The sequence below is a fragment of the Schistocerca serialis genome, chromosome 4, assembly GCF_023864345.2.
Source record: "Schistocerca serialis cubense isolate TAMUIC-IGC-003099 chromosome 4, iqSchSeri2.2, whole genome shotgun sequence".
In the NCBI taxonomy this organism is placed as follows: Eukaryota; Metazoa; Arthropoda; class Insecta; order Orthoptera; family Acrididae; genus Schistocerca; species Schistocerca serialis.
The window spans coordinates 570,209,992-570,227,133 of NC_064641.1; the positions used below are offsets into that span (position 1 = coordinate 570,209,992).

Genomic DNA, 17,142 nt, shown 5'->3' on the forward strand with positions numbered 1-17,142 from the left:
GTGAAAATGTAATCAAATGGCTCTGAGCCATATGCGACTTAACTTCTGAGGTCATCAGTCGCCTAGAACTTAGAACTAATTAAACCTAACTAACCTAAGGACATCACACACATCCATGCCCGAGGCAGGATTCGAACCTGCGACCGTAGCGGTCGCTCGGTTCCAGACTGTAGCGCCTAGAACCGCACGGCCACTCCGGCCGGCGAAAATGTAATCACATGTCAGTTCTAGTGTAATATATTTGTCCAATGAATACCCGTACATCATCTGCATTTCTTCTTGGTGTAGCAGTTTTAATGGCCAGTAGTATACATCCCTGCCTCACAAGTATTTTAATCCGAGCAGGTCTTTCTTCATCAGCTTACCGCTACTTCTCCCATAATTTCGAATCTTGCACCATTTGACATGTCGAACGCTTTTTCCACAAATTCTATGAAGGTGTCTTGATTTTTCTTTAGTCTTGCTCCCATTGTTAACAACATCCATTGTCAGCCGCAGCGTCAGAACTGACTCTCTGGTAGCTTTACCTTTCATAAAGCCAAACTGATCTAACAGATCCTCAATTTTCCTTTCTATTCTTGTGTACAGTAATCTTGTCTGTAACTTGGATGCATGAGCTGTTAAGCCGATTGTGCGATAATTCTCGCACCTCCCTGTTCTTGAAATGGGAATTGTGTGGACGAAATTTTTCCGGAAGTCTGATGGTATATCAGTGAGTATAGTAGTTTTATTGCAACATTTCCCTTTCCCACTATCCAACTCTAACGATCGACGTCAGCTGCGTAAAAAAGCGGTTGGTATAGGTAGCCACCTGTACGTTAATTATATAAATATGTGCATATTTAAAGCTGTAACGAAATAAAACTGGTAGGTGTCGATTATGTGGGCTTAAAATGAATAGAATGGTAACGGTCATCTTCGTCTTATGCTGCGTCGTCAGCAGCTATCGGTTGTGGACATGTGACTGCCAAACAGAAATTTGGTGAACAATTGTTTCTGTCGCAACGGAAGAAGCTGACATGAGTGTCTCTCCTGTTCTTCGAAGGTGAAATAGGAAAATTCTGCAGGGCTGTTTCAGCGAAGTAGCTCGGTCGATACTTAACACCATCCGTGTAACGAATTTTTCACTCTGAGACTGTGGTAATGGAGTTTACGGTATTCACACTTCCTCGAACGAAAGGGCTACTGGTCTCCAGTATACTTCTCACTCCGGTAATATCTAGCCACGAAAGTAGCAAGTTACAATCAGTTCCCTCCTACTTGTAATTAAACGCGAATTACAGAGAGCAGAAAAGTACTGATTAATTTGACTGGCTACCAATTTGAATTTCTATGGGAGCAACTGAAGTTCGAAGATTTTCCAGCTCTCTGTTCGATCTCTCTAGCGGTTACTGCCCATATGAAGGAACTGACGGCCAGGCTTTGTAGACTTACTTCGCAATCTTAGGCAAAGCGTTCTCCATATTCGTAGGATACGAAGATAAACCAATGACACTGACGTCTAAGCAAGTGAGTGGGCTTATTGATGTATCAAATTGCTGCTAAGACATCACCTGCCCAAAGAAGGATTTAAGAAGAATCAAACTACTGAAGGAACTGAGAGTGACGAGAGAAATAAGTGCCGTAATGTTAACTTCCAGTATTAAAGATCTCGACGTAGTTTCTAAGTGGTCTAATCATTAAGAATCGATAGGATACCTACATAACTAGTAAAATCTGTAGGATACTTAAATAATTAACAAAATCAGTTTTATTCTAAAATCTTCTCAATGTTTTGACAGTGTGGCTAAAACGTATACAACTGGAGACATACCGTCAACTTACCAGAGAACCATTATTGCTACACAGCACTGAAGGAGATGTGCTGATAAACATGAAAACTCTGGGATTCCAGTCATTTCATTCTTGGAAATAGATAACACAGAGAAGAATAGAAGGAATAACTGAAATTGTCAGAACGAAGATCGATTTGGTCTTAGGAAAGAAAAAGTGCTTGAAGAAATTCTGATGTTGTACAATGTAATCCTATAAAGAGGCTGGGAAAAAACGGAAATTCTTTTATAGATCTTCAAAAGAGCATGAGAGAATATGTTTCTGCAATATAATGCTCCAAACAGGACATACTATTACCAGTAAAAATTTGATTCTAAAGGAGAGATTTAGAAAGGTTTTATTTACAAATGTAAATAACAAAAGTTTAGTTCATCGACATTGTTATATAATTCATGTGTCGAAGGTACGTGAAAAAATGTCGGAACAGAAATTAATTAGCAAAGGCGTAGTTAGGAGCCTTAGTGTTTGTATGCTTCACATTGTTGTTGCTTCATGGAACTGACGGTATGTGTATCAGAAAACTTCAGTTAAACTGGGTAGGCCTTGGTATCGGAACTGAAGGAATATGCGAAGTGAGAGCCAAAGCAATATCTTTGTGATAACGCTGCAGTAATGATGCAGGGGCGGAAATATTTTGAGATAAAATACTTACTGGACGAATAATGGTGGAAAATCTTGACAAACTATATGGCCACAGCACATTAAGTGTTGAGATATAAAAGTGTTGAGATATAAAACCTAATAAAGAGTTTCAGAAAAAATGCAATATCTCAACAGAAGAACGGTTTATCAGAATTTGTAGCACGGTATTTAATAACTTAGAAAATTCAACAGACCAGACATTATACGTGAAGATTAAGAAGAGAATATGTAAGAGCCACCACAACAGACGATGTATGTGGTTGACACAGCGATACGACAAGACTGGGATGAGTTATAATAATGTGAATATCATTTTCAAAAATAAACTATAGTAAAGACGTAACTGGCATTACACAAACCGCAGGTCTTTGACTCAGAATAATGAAACAAACCGATGACTAATAGTTTTTGAACTACTTTACAAATAATATCTCACATTACTTACTGCTCATGTGCAATGCCTTTATGCGAGAGTTACATATTTCTCGCCCGTAAGAACATTCGTTTATGCTTGTTTTTCTTTCCTTTTTCTTGCTTGATTTGTAAATTAGTCTCTCTGTTTTTAGTAAAGACTTGTATGAAATAAACTCAGTGACGTACGGGCGTCCTAATTGTTCACACGAGCGCTTCGTTCTTTTCATAATAAAATCTCAGCTGTAAATATTAGGCGTACTACTGTACAACTCAGGGTAATTAGAAGCGTCAGCGTGCAACAGAGTAATTCGTTTAGCATATTATCTTTCCGAGAATTTGCGTGAATAACTACCATTTACATGCACGTCGGTTGCAGTTACTCACCTGCAGCTACATGCGGGCTGATTTACTTTTCCACCGGCCTTTGGCACTCTGTATTTGCATAACATGTTCTCACTAGATTTACGCATAATCTCAAATTTATGAATTCACTGGTAGATACCAGCAAAACGGAAGAAACGTTTCTGTAGGTACTAAAACTAACTTACCTATAACTACACAATCTACAGAATGCATCACAACATTAAAATACCAAGACTATACAGTACTCACGCCTGCTCCACTGTACAGTGTGGTTATCACTACCTGAGAGAACTCGCATGAAGCATTATTCTAGTACAGTGAAAAAATGTGCAAACATTTGTAAACCGGTGGAACAAACACATTTCAATTTCTATATGAGAGGGTAACTTTTGCTAACTGTATACCATATTTACGTTCAAGGTCACAAACGTTACTTAATGTAATCGCCATCTGCATCCATGGCAGCCTGGAACCGCACTAGAGACGCCTTTCTTCGCAACACTTTTCGCACAGTGGATAGTGGTACGTTCAGCTGTCGTGTCACATCTCGTGCTCTGCTTGGAGATCGCGCACTGCGTCCAACATTCTTAGCTACGGCAGCAATAAGTTCTTCGACACTTTGTCAGTTTGTCACGCAATTCGACGTCGGTCTCTTGCAAGAGCAGTTCCCAGATCGCTAGTTACTTAGAACTTTGAATCATGTGCTTCAACCTCGGTGATTTAAGAGGATCTCACCGTATTCCTTTGACGCGTCGATAGACGCGAAAAGCAACAGCACTAAAGTCCTGCTCGCCTTGTCCAGATCCGTGTTGATGCTCGTGTTTCAACACTACGACGTCGTACCAGTACCGACATGTAACTGCAAATCATGGCACTAACACTGCAAACAACGCAAATATGTAAATTGAGGGCGGAGAGAGGAAGAAAGGAAAGGAAAGGGGAGGAATCACTGCTGTTAGTTGCATTAGGAATTCCGAAATCGGCAGCGGCGGGTGAAAATGTGTGCTGGACCGGGATTCGAACCCGGGATCTTCTGCTTAGTAGGCAGGTGCGGTAATCACTGAACCGTCCGAGACGCATTGTTATCGCAACTACACGGGCCATCTCGGATCGCCTCAAGGCCCATCCACACCCCGAGCGCCGCTTATTCGCAGCCCCTGTCTATTTCCTTCGTAAACGCTCTTCCGAGATTCCCACAGGAGGCCGTACGTATTGGTGCATCTGCTCTGAAGAAGAGGGATTCATTGCCCAGCTAGGCTTATCAGATTATATTACTATGTGGCGTTCGTTCCTTCGGAAATATCCAAAAGAACAGACACCACACATTCGTTTAACAACGAAAATTCTGCATCCCACAGTCTGAACATCGTCCTATAAATTTGGGTACCCATGCGATAAACAGTTTTCCGTCTATACTGCCTCAAGTAGAGAAAGTCGCGGCGCTGTGAACGTGAAATATCCCCAGATGCCAGGGAATGGGGCGTGGAAATCAAACTCATGGTAGAAGACGGACTGCGTAGAATACTAAGAGACACGAACACAAACAAAATTATAGTCGATCGTAATTCTGTAATGTTTTAAACACGTAACCTGTCCAAGAAAATGATATAATGCTTACAATAACTGCAAATAAAAGTACCAAAGAAAAGTTTGTAATGGGACTGACCTTATCCTTAGTCTTAATAGTGTGGTTAGTGATACACTATGCCATCAAAAGTATCCGGATACCTGGCTGAAAATGACTTACACTTTCGGGGCGCCCTCCATCAGTAATGCTGGTTTTCAGCATGGTTTGGCCTACCCTTAGCCTTGATGACAGCTTCCACTCTAGCAGGTGCTGGAAGTTTTCTTGGGGAATGGCAGCCCACTCTTCAAGCAGTGCTGCACTGAGGCGAGGTACCGATGACGGTCGGTGAGGCCTGGCACGAAGTCGGCCCTCCAAAACACCCCAAAGGTGTTCTATAGGATTCAGGCCAGTCCATTACGAGGATGTTATTGTCGTGTAACCACTCCGCCACAGACCGTGCATTACGAACATGTGCTCTATCGTGTTGAAAGATGCAATCGACATCCCCGAATTGCTCTTCAACAGTGGGAAGCAAGAAGGTGTTTAAAACATCATTGTAGGCCTGTGCTGTGATAGTGCACGCAAGCCCCCCAATGAAAAACACGACCACACCATAACACCACCGCCTCCGAACTTTACTGTTGGCACTACACACGCTGCAGATGACGTTCACCGGGCATTCGTCGTACCCACATCGCGCCATCGCATCGCCACATTGTGTGCCGTGATTCGTCACTCCACACAACGTTTTTTCCATTGTTCAATCGTCCAATGTTTACGCTCCTTACATTAAGCGACGCGTCGTTTCGCTTATAGAGGCGTGATGTGTGGCTTATGAACAGTGAACAGCCGCTCGACCATGAATTCCAAGTTTTCTCACTTCCCGCCTGACTGTCAAGTACCTGCAGTGGATCCTGATGCAGTTTGGAATTCCTGTGTGGTGGTCTCCATAGATATCTGCCTATTAAACATTACGATCCTCTTCAACTGTCGGTGGTCTCTGTCAGTCAACAGACGAGGCCGGCCAATACGCTTTTGTGCTGTACGTGTCCCTTCAAGTTTACACTTCACTATCACATAGGAAACAATGGACCTAGGGTGTTTAGGAGTGTGGAAATCTCGTGTACAGACGTATGACACAAGTGACACCCAATCACCTGACCACGTTCGCAGTCCGTGGGTTCCGCGAAGCGCCCCATTCTGTGTCTCGCGATGTCTAATAGCTACTGAGATCGCTGATACGGAGTACCTGGCAGTATGTGCCAGAACAATGCAGCTAATATGAGAAACGTATGTTTTTGGGGGTTTCCGGGTACTTTTGATCACATAGTGTTCGTTTACGTAAATTATGCACTCACATCACATTGATTTTTAATTCAACTGCTCATTCGCAGCGTCTTACAAGATCTTTAATCAGGCCACAACCGTCCACTCGTTCTATTAACCTTTCTGGAGTTTATGCTGGTAGCACTAAAAGCGAAAGGTCCTCCCCATTAGCTGCACGGTGAGCGCGTTGGAATGCCACGCACGGGGTCCCGGGTTCGATTCCCAGCTGGGGTGGTACGATTTAATTCCACAGTAGGCTCCGGAACGAGTGCTTGGCGTTGTGGCACGACGTCGAACGCAAACTCCCAGTTTCTCGTGACCGCTTGTCCCAACACCCTCTGCTGTGCAGACTATTGGGCTTCTGATGCGCGTTTATGTAAACAGAGCAGTTACGCGTATGCGCCCACGGTACCAACTGCGCCAAGCAAACATCTTGACTTACCATGCTTGTAAAAACAAACCACCAATAAATATCTAATTACGCCTTAAGTTGTTACGTTTTATGTTACGCACCCTGTATTTCACGATCTGAATTCCATGGATTCTTTTATGGAGTTATATAAATGAGCTTGCATATTTACCTCCTTCGCGGACGACAATTTCGTAATCCAAAAAGTTTGTTTCTAAAATGCTCTCATCGGTGATAGTACACGTGCTCCATATAGTACTGTATGTCATAACTGGATTATCGTTGAGGTGTGGCCCTAGTCAAGGTCAACCGTTGATAATAACATCGTCCGCAAACGAAGCTGATACTGTCTCACAAACTCTTCATGTGTGTTAGGAGTATTTACAGTAATGGCTGCATATGGTCATATCTGATCTTACTTTTTTCCGTCCAGTACAACGACGTATTTTTGTGGTTTTTATTGGTCAAATGGCTCTGAGCACCATGGGACTTAACATCTGAGGTCCTCAGTCCCCTAACACTTAGAAATACTTAAACCTAACTAACCTAAAGACATCACACACAACAAGCAATTTCAATAAATTTCATTGTTAGAGGAACGATCAGACAGTTTAATTCTTCATCACCAGGTAAATTATAACAGCCACCCAAGGGGTGACTCCTCTATCGAAGCTTATGGCTTTTTAAGAATGCAGCTAGCGATGTCGGATGCAGCGTACAGGTAGCCTCTCACAATGGTAGATTCCACAGATCAGGCTGTTCTAAGTTTGCTGTGCGCTGTGCTAACAATTTACCCCATATGTAATGATTGGACAAAATATGGAAATACCACGAGAAATTCTTGCTTGAACATAAATGTAGATGCTAGACAAGCTCGCAGGTTGTGGTGTTCTATTTGATTACAACAGCACCTGAGCAATGTCCTCATTATGTTGTAAATATCAGTCGTGGACACAAACAAGCTCTGTGTAGTTGTGACTTCGTTATGAACGATCATAGTGCCCTCGAACGAGGGAAAATTGTTGGTGATTATATGGTGGGTGCCCCTGTAACATAAGCAAACGAAATGTTTAGTGTTTCAAGAAGAACCGTATCGTAGATTTACACCACATACAAGGCAAGCGAAAAAACATCATCCGTTACGTCACATCGCGGACGAAAGTGTGGGCTGATCATGACAAATGATCATTGAAGAGGATTGTGACGAAAAAAATTACTGGACGATTGCAGTAAATGTCACTACAGAACTGAATTTCGCACTCACAAACACTGTCAGCGCCAAAACAACACGAAGGGAGTTTCAGAAACAGGGAATTGAGGCATAACTGGAATTCCAACCCAGTCAGCAGAGAAGCAAAGGCCCGTAACAGGGGAATATGGTGCCGAAGCCATAAAACCTGTAGTGTGGGGAAATGGCCGAAAGTCTTTTGATCGGATGAGTCTTGTTTCACATTGTTTCCAACTTTTGGCCGTGCTTACGCCCGAATAGCGACACATGGCGGGAATTTAGTGATAATTTGGGCAGCCATAACGTGGTGTTCCATGGACCACACGGCTATTCTGCAACGGCTGTGTGGCCATCTTGGATGATCAGGTACCTCTTTGGTACAGTGTTTGTTCCCAATTTGTGACGTGAAGTCCCAAGACGACAGAGCTCTGTTCAAACAGCTCGCATCGTTCCAGGACTGGTTTTGTGAGCACGAGGATTTAGCGTCGCATCTCCTCTGGCCCCACTGCCTTCATATCTACACGGAGGTGACAAAATTCATGGGATAGCGACATGCAGGTATACAGACAGCGGCAGTATCGCGTACATAAGATATAAAAGGACAGTGCTTTGGTGAAACTGTCATTTGTACTGAGGTGATTCATATGAAAAGATTTCTGACGTGATTATGGCCGTATGACACGGGAATTAACAGACTTTGAACATGGAACGGCGAAATGATAGTTGGAGCTAGATGCATGGAACATTCCAGTTCGGGAAACATTAGCGAATTTTGTATTGCGAGATCCGCAGTGTCAAGTGTGTGCCTAGAATTCCAGAGTTAAGGCAGTACGTCTTACCCCCGAAAACGCTGTAGCCGTCAGCCAGACTCTTAACGACCGAGAGCAGCGGCATTTGAGAAGAGTTGTCAGCGCTAATAGACAAGCGACACTGCATGAAATATCCGCTGAAATCAATGTGGGACGTACGACGAACGTATTCGTTATGGCAATGCTGTGAAATTTGGTGTTAATGCCCTATAGTAGCAGACGACCGACGCGACTGCCTTTGCTATCAGCACGGCATCGCTTGGAGCAACTCTCCTGGACTCATGACCATATCTGTTGAACCCTAGACGACTGGAAAACTGTGACCTGTCCGTATTAGTCCCTATTTCAAATAGTAAGAGCTGATGGCTGGGTTCGAGTGTGGCGCCGACCCCACGAAGCCATGGACCCAAGTTGTCAACAAAGCACTGTGCAACCTGGTACTGGCTTCATAATTGTGTGGGCAATGTTTACATGGGAAGGACTGGGTTCTCTGGTTCAAATGAATCGATCATTGACTGGGAATGTTTACTTTACAGGTGGGGTTGTGGGGACATCCAGATTTGGCAGATACTTTCTGCCATTCTGTCACGTCTTCACGCAGACGGACCTTTTTGAGCCGATTTCATACAACCAATTGGCACATACACACCACTCCGATGCCATGACTTACGTCAGTAGTGTCGGATCACATAACTGGCTGATATTTTTCCACACTATCGTATACGACTTGGTACACACCGGTAAGGAGAGGTGGGCTACAGCACATTGCGACAACTGTAGTTGTACGAATGCTGGACAAGAGCAGAAATGATTAGCAAACACGTTAACACAGTAAACGAAAGATTTACATAACAGATAATGCTGCAAGAAAAAGAGTGCAGCTAATACAACAGCAGCAAGGATGAGGCTCTCTGAACTGAAGCAGGAACGATGGTGTTGGAGCCGCAACTAGGCGGCATCTGCGTAGCATCAGGAAGCGAAGTGGCTCTGATGGCAAGTGGGCTGTGTGGCTACCACTGGCCGTCCTACAACAAGGTGGGAGAGGGCGCACGTGGTACTGAGCCGCTGGAGGCGTGGCTCAGTGCGCACACACCATTGGCTCCGCCAGATCCCGGGCAACCGTTACTGGCAGCTGACGAAAATTTGCAGTTCCATTGACAGCTTTATGACGCCCATGGCGTGGTATACATACGTGACACCACACACACATCATCTACAGTGTTCCATAGAGGTCGGTGTGTTCTTTTAACTGGGTGACTAAGATTTTGTGTGGTGAGCTTATCGACCAAAAGATAATATTCGAATTACTGATACGAGTGCATTCTTCTGTTTGTTTGTGTGCAGTGTTTTCGCTGGGTTCGGGAACGCCCAAAAATCTGACGGGAGACCTGGGTGACGTGTGTGGCGCCAACTACCTGCCTTCCGCCGCCAGCGGCGGTACGGCCGCCTCGCGGCCCCCAGACGAAAAGATCTACATCGTAGCCGCCGCCTACCTCGCCTGCATGCTCAGCGCCTGCCTCCTCGTCGGCATCGGAGTCGACTCCCTCAGCAGGTGCGTCGCATGCCACAGTTCCATTTAGCTCATATTTAATTCATGTCAATTCCCTTATTCACCTGTATTATTAATGGCAAACAAAAAGTTTACATTTCACCGCGTTGCTCAAGCATATATGCAATTCCTATGTGGGCATAATCACCGACATGAATGTAAGGGATTAGTAGTGACAAATCTGGAAAAGTGAACTGTAGAGCCGTTATTACCAAATGCGTCCATTCAGGACAAATGCACTGTCATTCTTTTCTTGGCTGCTGAAGAACAACCGCCAGCAGACATCCATAGGAGAACGAAGAATGTGTACAGAGCAGCATGTCTGTGGAAAACCATCATTGTGGAATGGTGGTGGTCACGATTCGACACAAGATACCATGCAGTCTGGGGGGTCAGCCTCATCAAACTCGGATACACTCGCGAATCTGGCGTATGGTCCTGTTCTATCTCCAGGCGAGCATCATGCCTTCGGTCCCTTAAAAGAGGCCTTGAACCACCGACGATTCCACTAGGACTAGGGTGTGCAGCAGATAGTTAAGAACTTCTCCACTCAGCAGGACACATTCACCAAATCGGTATCTACAACCTTGTGCATCAGTGGAATCATCGGCTCAATACTCATGGCCATTTTGACTCATTGGCATTCCGATTATGCACTGTATGCCCTTCGAACGGCAGTTTTTTTATTGTCCCTTGTACAATGACGTGGAAAAAGTAGCGTGTTGATCCACCAGTGCTGTATCCGATGAGTATACCCGAGCGCAAAGAGAGGCCAAAGTGCACAGTGCAGCATCTCGCCACATCACATGAACAGGCCACCACAAGGTATACTGCAAGATCTACGTCTAGATTAAATGCGTTGAATAACCGAACATCACCCATTGGGATATTTTATGATCTCTTAAGGGCTTTTGATTGCGTGAATCATGAAATTCTTCTAGATAAGCTTAAGCATTGTGATATGAGCAGGACAGTGCACAAATGGTTTAATTCATACTTACATGGAAGAATGCAGAAGGTTGGAATTAACAGTACAGATAGTCTGCAAATCCAGCACAGTCCTCTAACTGGGGAGGTATCAAGAATGGTGTCCCACAGGGTTCAGTCTTGGGTTCCTTACTGTTCTTAACATGTATTAACGACTTGCCACACTATATTCATGAAGATGCAAAGCTAGTTCTCTTTGCTGATGGTACAAGTATAGTAATGACACCCAACAAGCAAGAATCAGCTGAGGAAATTTCAAATAATGTCTTTCACAAAATCATTAAGTTGTTCTCTGCAAATGGACTCTCACTAAATTTTGAGAAACACAGTTTTTACAGTTCTGTACAGTAAACGGCACAATACGATTGATAAATATAGACTATGAACAAAAGTCTGTTGCTGAGGCAGAATACTCAAAATTTCTTGGTGTGTGCATTGATGAGAAATTGAATTGGAAGATGCACATCGATGATCTGCTGAAACTGTTAGGTTCAACTACTTATGCTATTAGGGTTATTGCAAATTTTGGTGATAAGCGCATCAGGAAATTAGCCTACTAAGCATATTTTCATTCGCTGCTTTCATATGGCATCGTATTTAGGGGCAATTCGTCATTAAGAGATGAAGTATTCATTGCACAAAAGCGTGTAATCACAATTATAGGTGGAGCCCACGCAAGATCACCTTGCAAGCATTTATTTAAGGAACTCGGGATATTCACAATACCTTCGCACAACATATATTCATTTACGAAATTTGTCATTAATAACCCATCTCAGTTGATAAATAACAGCGAAGTACATAGCTACAACACTAGAAGACAGTATAATCTTCACTGTTCTGGATTAAATCTCACTTTGGCGCAGAAAGGGGTGAATTATATTGCCACAAAGATTTTCGGTCATTTTACAAATAATATTAAAAGTCTGAAAGATAGCCAACCAACATTTAAAAGCAAATTAAAAGAATTTCTGAATGACAACTCCATCTACCCGATAGATGAATACTTAGATATGAAGTAGTGACTGTGAAAAAAAGAAAAAAAAATAGAAGAAGAATTAATTATTTTGGGTAAAAAAAACTATGTTAAAGTGACACGTTCCACATTATTACGAAATGTCGTATTCTTGATCTATGGAACAAGGGTTAATGTATGTATGTACGTACGTATGTATGCACTCAGTTCAAATGGTTCAAATGGCTCTGAGCACTATGGGACTCAACTGCTGAGGTCATGAGTCCCCTAGAACTTAGAACTAGTTAAACCTAACGAACCTAAGGACATCACAAACATCCATGCCCGAGGCAGGATTCGAACCTGCGACCGTAGCGGTCTTGCGGTTCCAGACTGCAGCGCCTTTAACCGCACGGCCACTTCGGCCGGAATGCACTCAGTCCTTTTGTAGACATAACGAGGGAGAAGAAGTGCATTGCGGTGAAGTGTACGATATAAGTGCGATGAATACAAGCTCCAAGACGGTTAAAGTCAGACATTACTGCCTGACACAACAAATTTATCGTATTTTGATGATATTTTTAATTTTCAGTGTATGTTTTGTTGTGGCATGAATTAGCCATTTACCGCACCATTGAATTCTAGCCCCACATGACAGTTGATGTCAGTGCAGGTCATTCGTTCCTGTCGTGGCTAGTCTGCCAGATGCAGCGACATGCCAAGGCTAGGTGGGTCCATTTGCTGCACCGGGAATCACGACTCAGTGGAGGAAGGGGCATCGGACTCAGCACCAGGGTCCATCGGCAGCGTATGACAAGACTTCGCGTATGAAACTGGGGCAGGTATGGAGCACCGGCCGGTCTTGTTTCTGTCCCTCGGCCGCATATATAAGGACGACAGAGCTGGCGTCGTCATCGGAGGGAGCCGCAGCCGAGACGTGGCGGTATCAGTATAGCCACAAGAAGGCATCACAGCTAGCAAATCCCCAAGAGCATACTCACCCATATGAGGTGCAGCAGAAAATTCGTACAGTTAAGCATTGGAGGCAGCGAGGTCGTCGCTGGTGCCTTGGCTTCTAGCAGCTTGTTGTAAAGTCGGAGCATCGGTTAGATCTGGACGACCGGATAGTGCTTGGCTGTACTGAGCCATTGAACGGAGTGTTGCTAGTATACAAGTTGTTATTTGCTGCAGTGTGTGTACAGCTACGACGGTTAAAGGAGATTGTGTAAGATTTTGTGCACACGACTCCTTGCACCACACTTAACTTCCTGCTTCTGGAGTATTTCTTTGCGGTGTGGGATCCTCAACAGATAAAATTGATGAAGGACATGTAAAAAGTTCAAAGAAGGGCAGCTAGTTTCGTATTCTCGCGAAATGGGGGAAAGAGGGCCACAGATATGATACATGAATTGGGGTGGTAGTCATTAATACAAACGGGATTTTCGCTGCGACAGGACCTTCTCATGAAATTTCAGTCACCAACTTTCTCCGCAGAGTGTGAAACTATTTTGTTGGCGCCCACCTGCATAAGGAGAACTGATGATCGTAATAAAATAAAACAAATCAGAGCTCGCACAGAAACAGGTCATTCTTCCCGCGCGCCGTTAGAGAGTGGAACGGTAGAGAATTAGCTTGAAGATGTTTCCAGGAACCATCTGAGAGGCACTTAATTGTGAACTTCAGGGAAATCATTTTGATGTAGATGTAGATGTCTGGCTTTCTGAATCTCGATTTTACAAGAGGTCACCAAGCAAATATGACTATGCCGCTATAGGGCCTAGAACATTAAACGTTGAAAAACTGTATTTTATTGTTTTCTGGCGAACCTCAGCAATGATTCGCAGCTGCTACATATTTATGGGAATTATATATAATTATATCTTAATCTCCTTTTTCGCTCTCTCTCTATCTGTCTTATCCTCCCCCTCTCGTTGTCCATCTCGTCATTCTCCCGCCTCTCTCTGTCCCTCACCTCCTCTCGTATCTGTCCTCCTCCTTCTCATCTCTTTCTCTCATTCTCCTCCTATCCCACTCACTTTGCGTCTCCTCATTCTCTCGTCTCTTTGTCCGTTTCCTTCTCTTTTCCTCCTCTGTTCACCTAGTTCTCCCCCTCTTTCTGATTTTAAAGCTTCTTTTTATGTTGTTGCAAGAGGCACCACAGTGCATTTTAATTTCCACTGTCTTTACTTTTACAAATAAATTCATATAACTTTGTCAGCATGACCTGGAAGGATCCAGCATTCACAGTCACAGCAGAGGAAGTTCAAAAACATAAAATAATAATTTCTTCTTTACATGTGAAATTTTTTCACTTACTAATGACTGCGTTAGTTGCTGTAGCTACACTTTTCTTCATAAGAAAGAGAGATTCTTCGATGAATCTTGCACAGCCTACAAACCATACTAAGAGGTGTATGAAACACCAGAATTTACTTAATTTATGAAGAAATGAGTGAGTTGTTATATATCTAGAAGAAACTTAAACTTTATAGTTAATTATCTCAATTTTTACCATAGTTTTCAATAGATTTGGAAAATTGTACATCTGTAAATGTGGTTTGCAACTGTGCAAAACACGTGGAAGAATCTCTCTTACTTATGAAGAAAAGTGTACTTATAGCAACTAATGCAGCCAATAGCAAGTGAAAAGAAGATCAAATTTCATATGTAAAAAAATTATTTTGTTATTTTTTGGTACTTCCACTGCTATGAGTGGAATCCTGAATCCTTCCTGCTCATGATGACAAAGCTATACGAATTTCGTTGAAAAAGAATAGACAGTGGAAATAAAAAGGTCCTTGCAGTACTTAACTTACGTGACGGAAAATGCAAAACTAAGTTTCTGTTCCTGTAGACAGAATGTTTAGGATTTTATTACTTCCCAACATGGTAGGTCATAAAATAAGAAGTATTACATGTCAACAAACTCTAGGCATTAATAAAGAACCTTGTAAAATGAAATGAAGAAGCCGGTCGACTGAGTGATAACCACGTATAAGTGGTCCCATTAAGGAGGATATGCATTATGAGAGTTACGTCTTGGACATGTTTTCTTCGGAGCGAAACTCACTGTCAGAGTTGCCACGTCACTGGATTCACATGTCTTCGTAAGCCTCAAGCGATGTCACTCCATTTTAGAGTACGCGTGTTCTCAGTGAATCTATGACGCTGCAGACAAGATAGAGCAGCTGCAAGTGCTACAGAAAATAGCCTGACTATCGACAGTTGGCATACATTCAAATATTGTGTGCCGAGGGATGGCTTAACTATCGACACATTAATCGATATGAAGTGACTGTTATTAGTTAGTGACTGATTGTTATCGAGTTAATGTTGGTTTAGATATGACTGGTTGAAATGAAGAAATTAATTACCTCAATCCCTTAGCAGTACATCGTTGGTTATCGGAGCTCTGTTCGAAGCGCGGCTCATCACTGAAGACAATTATACTCCACTTAATAATATTCCATGCCAAAGACATGTCTGAAGACGCCCCAGATAGCAGTGGGATACTAACGTGACTGTCGCCCACCGTATGGCTCGACAACCACGAGTGGTGGTCGTGAGGTGCCATTCTTTTTGTAGCCGGACTCCTTTGGTTGCGCCGCGCAGCATCGTAACAGCACGGCGATACGTGGGCGATACTGTACGATCCATTCTGTTGCCCTTCGTGGCAAGCCATCCTGGCCTTATATTTGGAAAGATTATGCTCACCCGTACATGGAGAGAGATTCCACTGCTTGTCTTGGTGCTTGCCATTGTCCCTGGATCTTTCCCCAGCTGAAAAAGTTTGGAGCATTTTGGGCACGGCCCTCCGACGAGCTCGCGATGTTGACCATTTAATGCACCAGTTGGACAGAATCTGGCACGATATCCCTCAGGAGGACATCCAACAACTTTATCAACTAGTGCGATCCCGAATAACTCCTTGTACGAGTCTAAGGGTCAGAGATGGAACAACGCTTTATTGACTTTCCCAATTTATGAAGCTGCTTCTCCTGGATAAATATATAGTTTTCCTAAAAATGTAATCATTTGTTTGTCTGTACATTTACATCATATCACATCACCCGACTTCCGTCCCATTCGAATAATGCCTTCATGGTGTACCTGCTTTTTCCTTTCTTTTTTTTAATTAGTGATTTTAAAGAAACAGATATTACACATTGCTACAGAGCAAGAAACACACTCCAGTCACATTTATACCAGTTACAGTGTCAATAATGTGAATCAGTGTATCTGGGAATGACAGGAAGAAATTTCAAAACTCGGTATAAAGAAGGTTTAAGAAACTGTAAGTGTTACATTACCCAAGTTACTTTTGCCGAATACCTCAGACAGTATGGACCTGAACCACCCAATTTGGAACAGAACGTGAAAATTGTTAGAGTAACAGTTACAACAAAAGACTCCTGACATTTCCAGAAAACTTACATATCACAGAGTCCTTGCAAGAAGAAAGAAAGTAATTAATGATCAGGTCGATATAAGCGATAATTAACTGATCACGTTAACCGCAAAATCAATAACAGAGATGAAACTTCCTGTCAGATTAAAACTGCGTGCCGGAACGAGACTCGAACTCGGGCAAATGCTCTACCATCTGAGCTACCCAACCACTGCTCACAACCCCTCCTCACAACTTCAATTCTGCCAGTACCCCGTTTCCTACCTTCCAGACTTCACAGAAGTTCTTCTGCGAACCTTGTGAGTACGAGCCTCGGTCCAGCACACAGTTTTAATTCGCCAAGAAGTTTCATATCATCGCACACTCCGCTGCAGAGTGACAATCTCATTCTGGAACAAGAGAGATGTCAAATATAAAGAGCCTAAATAATAAATTCGAAGCCAAGACGTACGGGACTGTTGATATATCGTTGTGGCAAAACGGTAATTAATTAGTAACAATATTATCGAGATAATGTTGGCTTCGATGTGATAGGTTGAAACGATAATGATTCAGAAATGAATTATCTGAATCCCTCTATCCCTCCCTCCTTCTACCTCTCCCTCTCCCTCTCCCTCTCTCTCTCTCTCTCTCTCTCTCTCTCTCTCTCTCA

General features: G+C 43.1%; 1 protein-coding gene across 1 annotated transcript in view; it reads left to right on the top strand.

Annotated features, from left to right (window-relative positions):
• Positions 1-17,142, top strand: part of LOC126474021 (UNC93-like protein) — a 422,847-nt gene that overhangs the window by 292,092 nt on the left and 113,613 nt on the right. Inside the window, exon 4 of the mRNA XM_050101426.1 lies at positions 9,936-10,143. Within this exon, the coding sequence (XP_049957383.1) occupies positions 9,936-10,143 (208 nt within the window). The remainder of the gene's footprint in view (positions 1-9,935; positions 10,144-17,142) is intronic.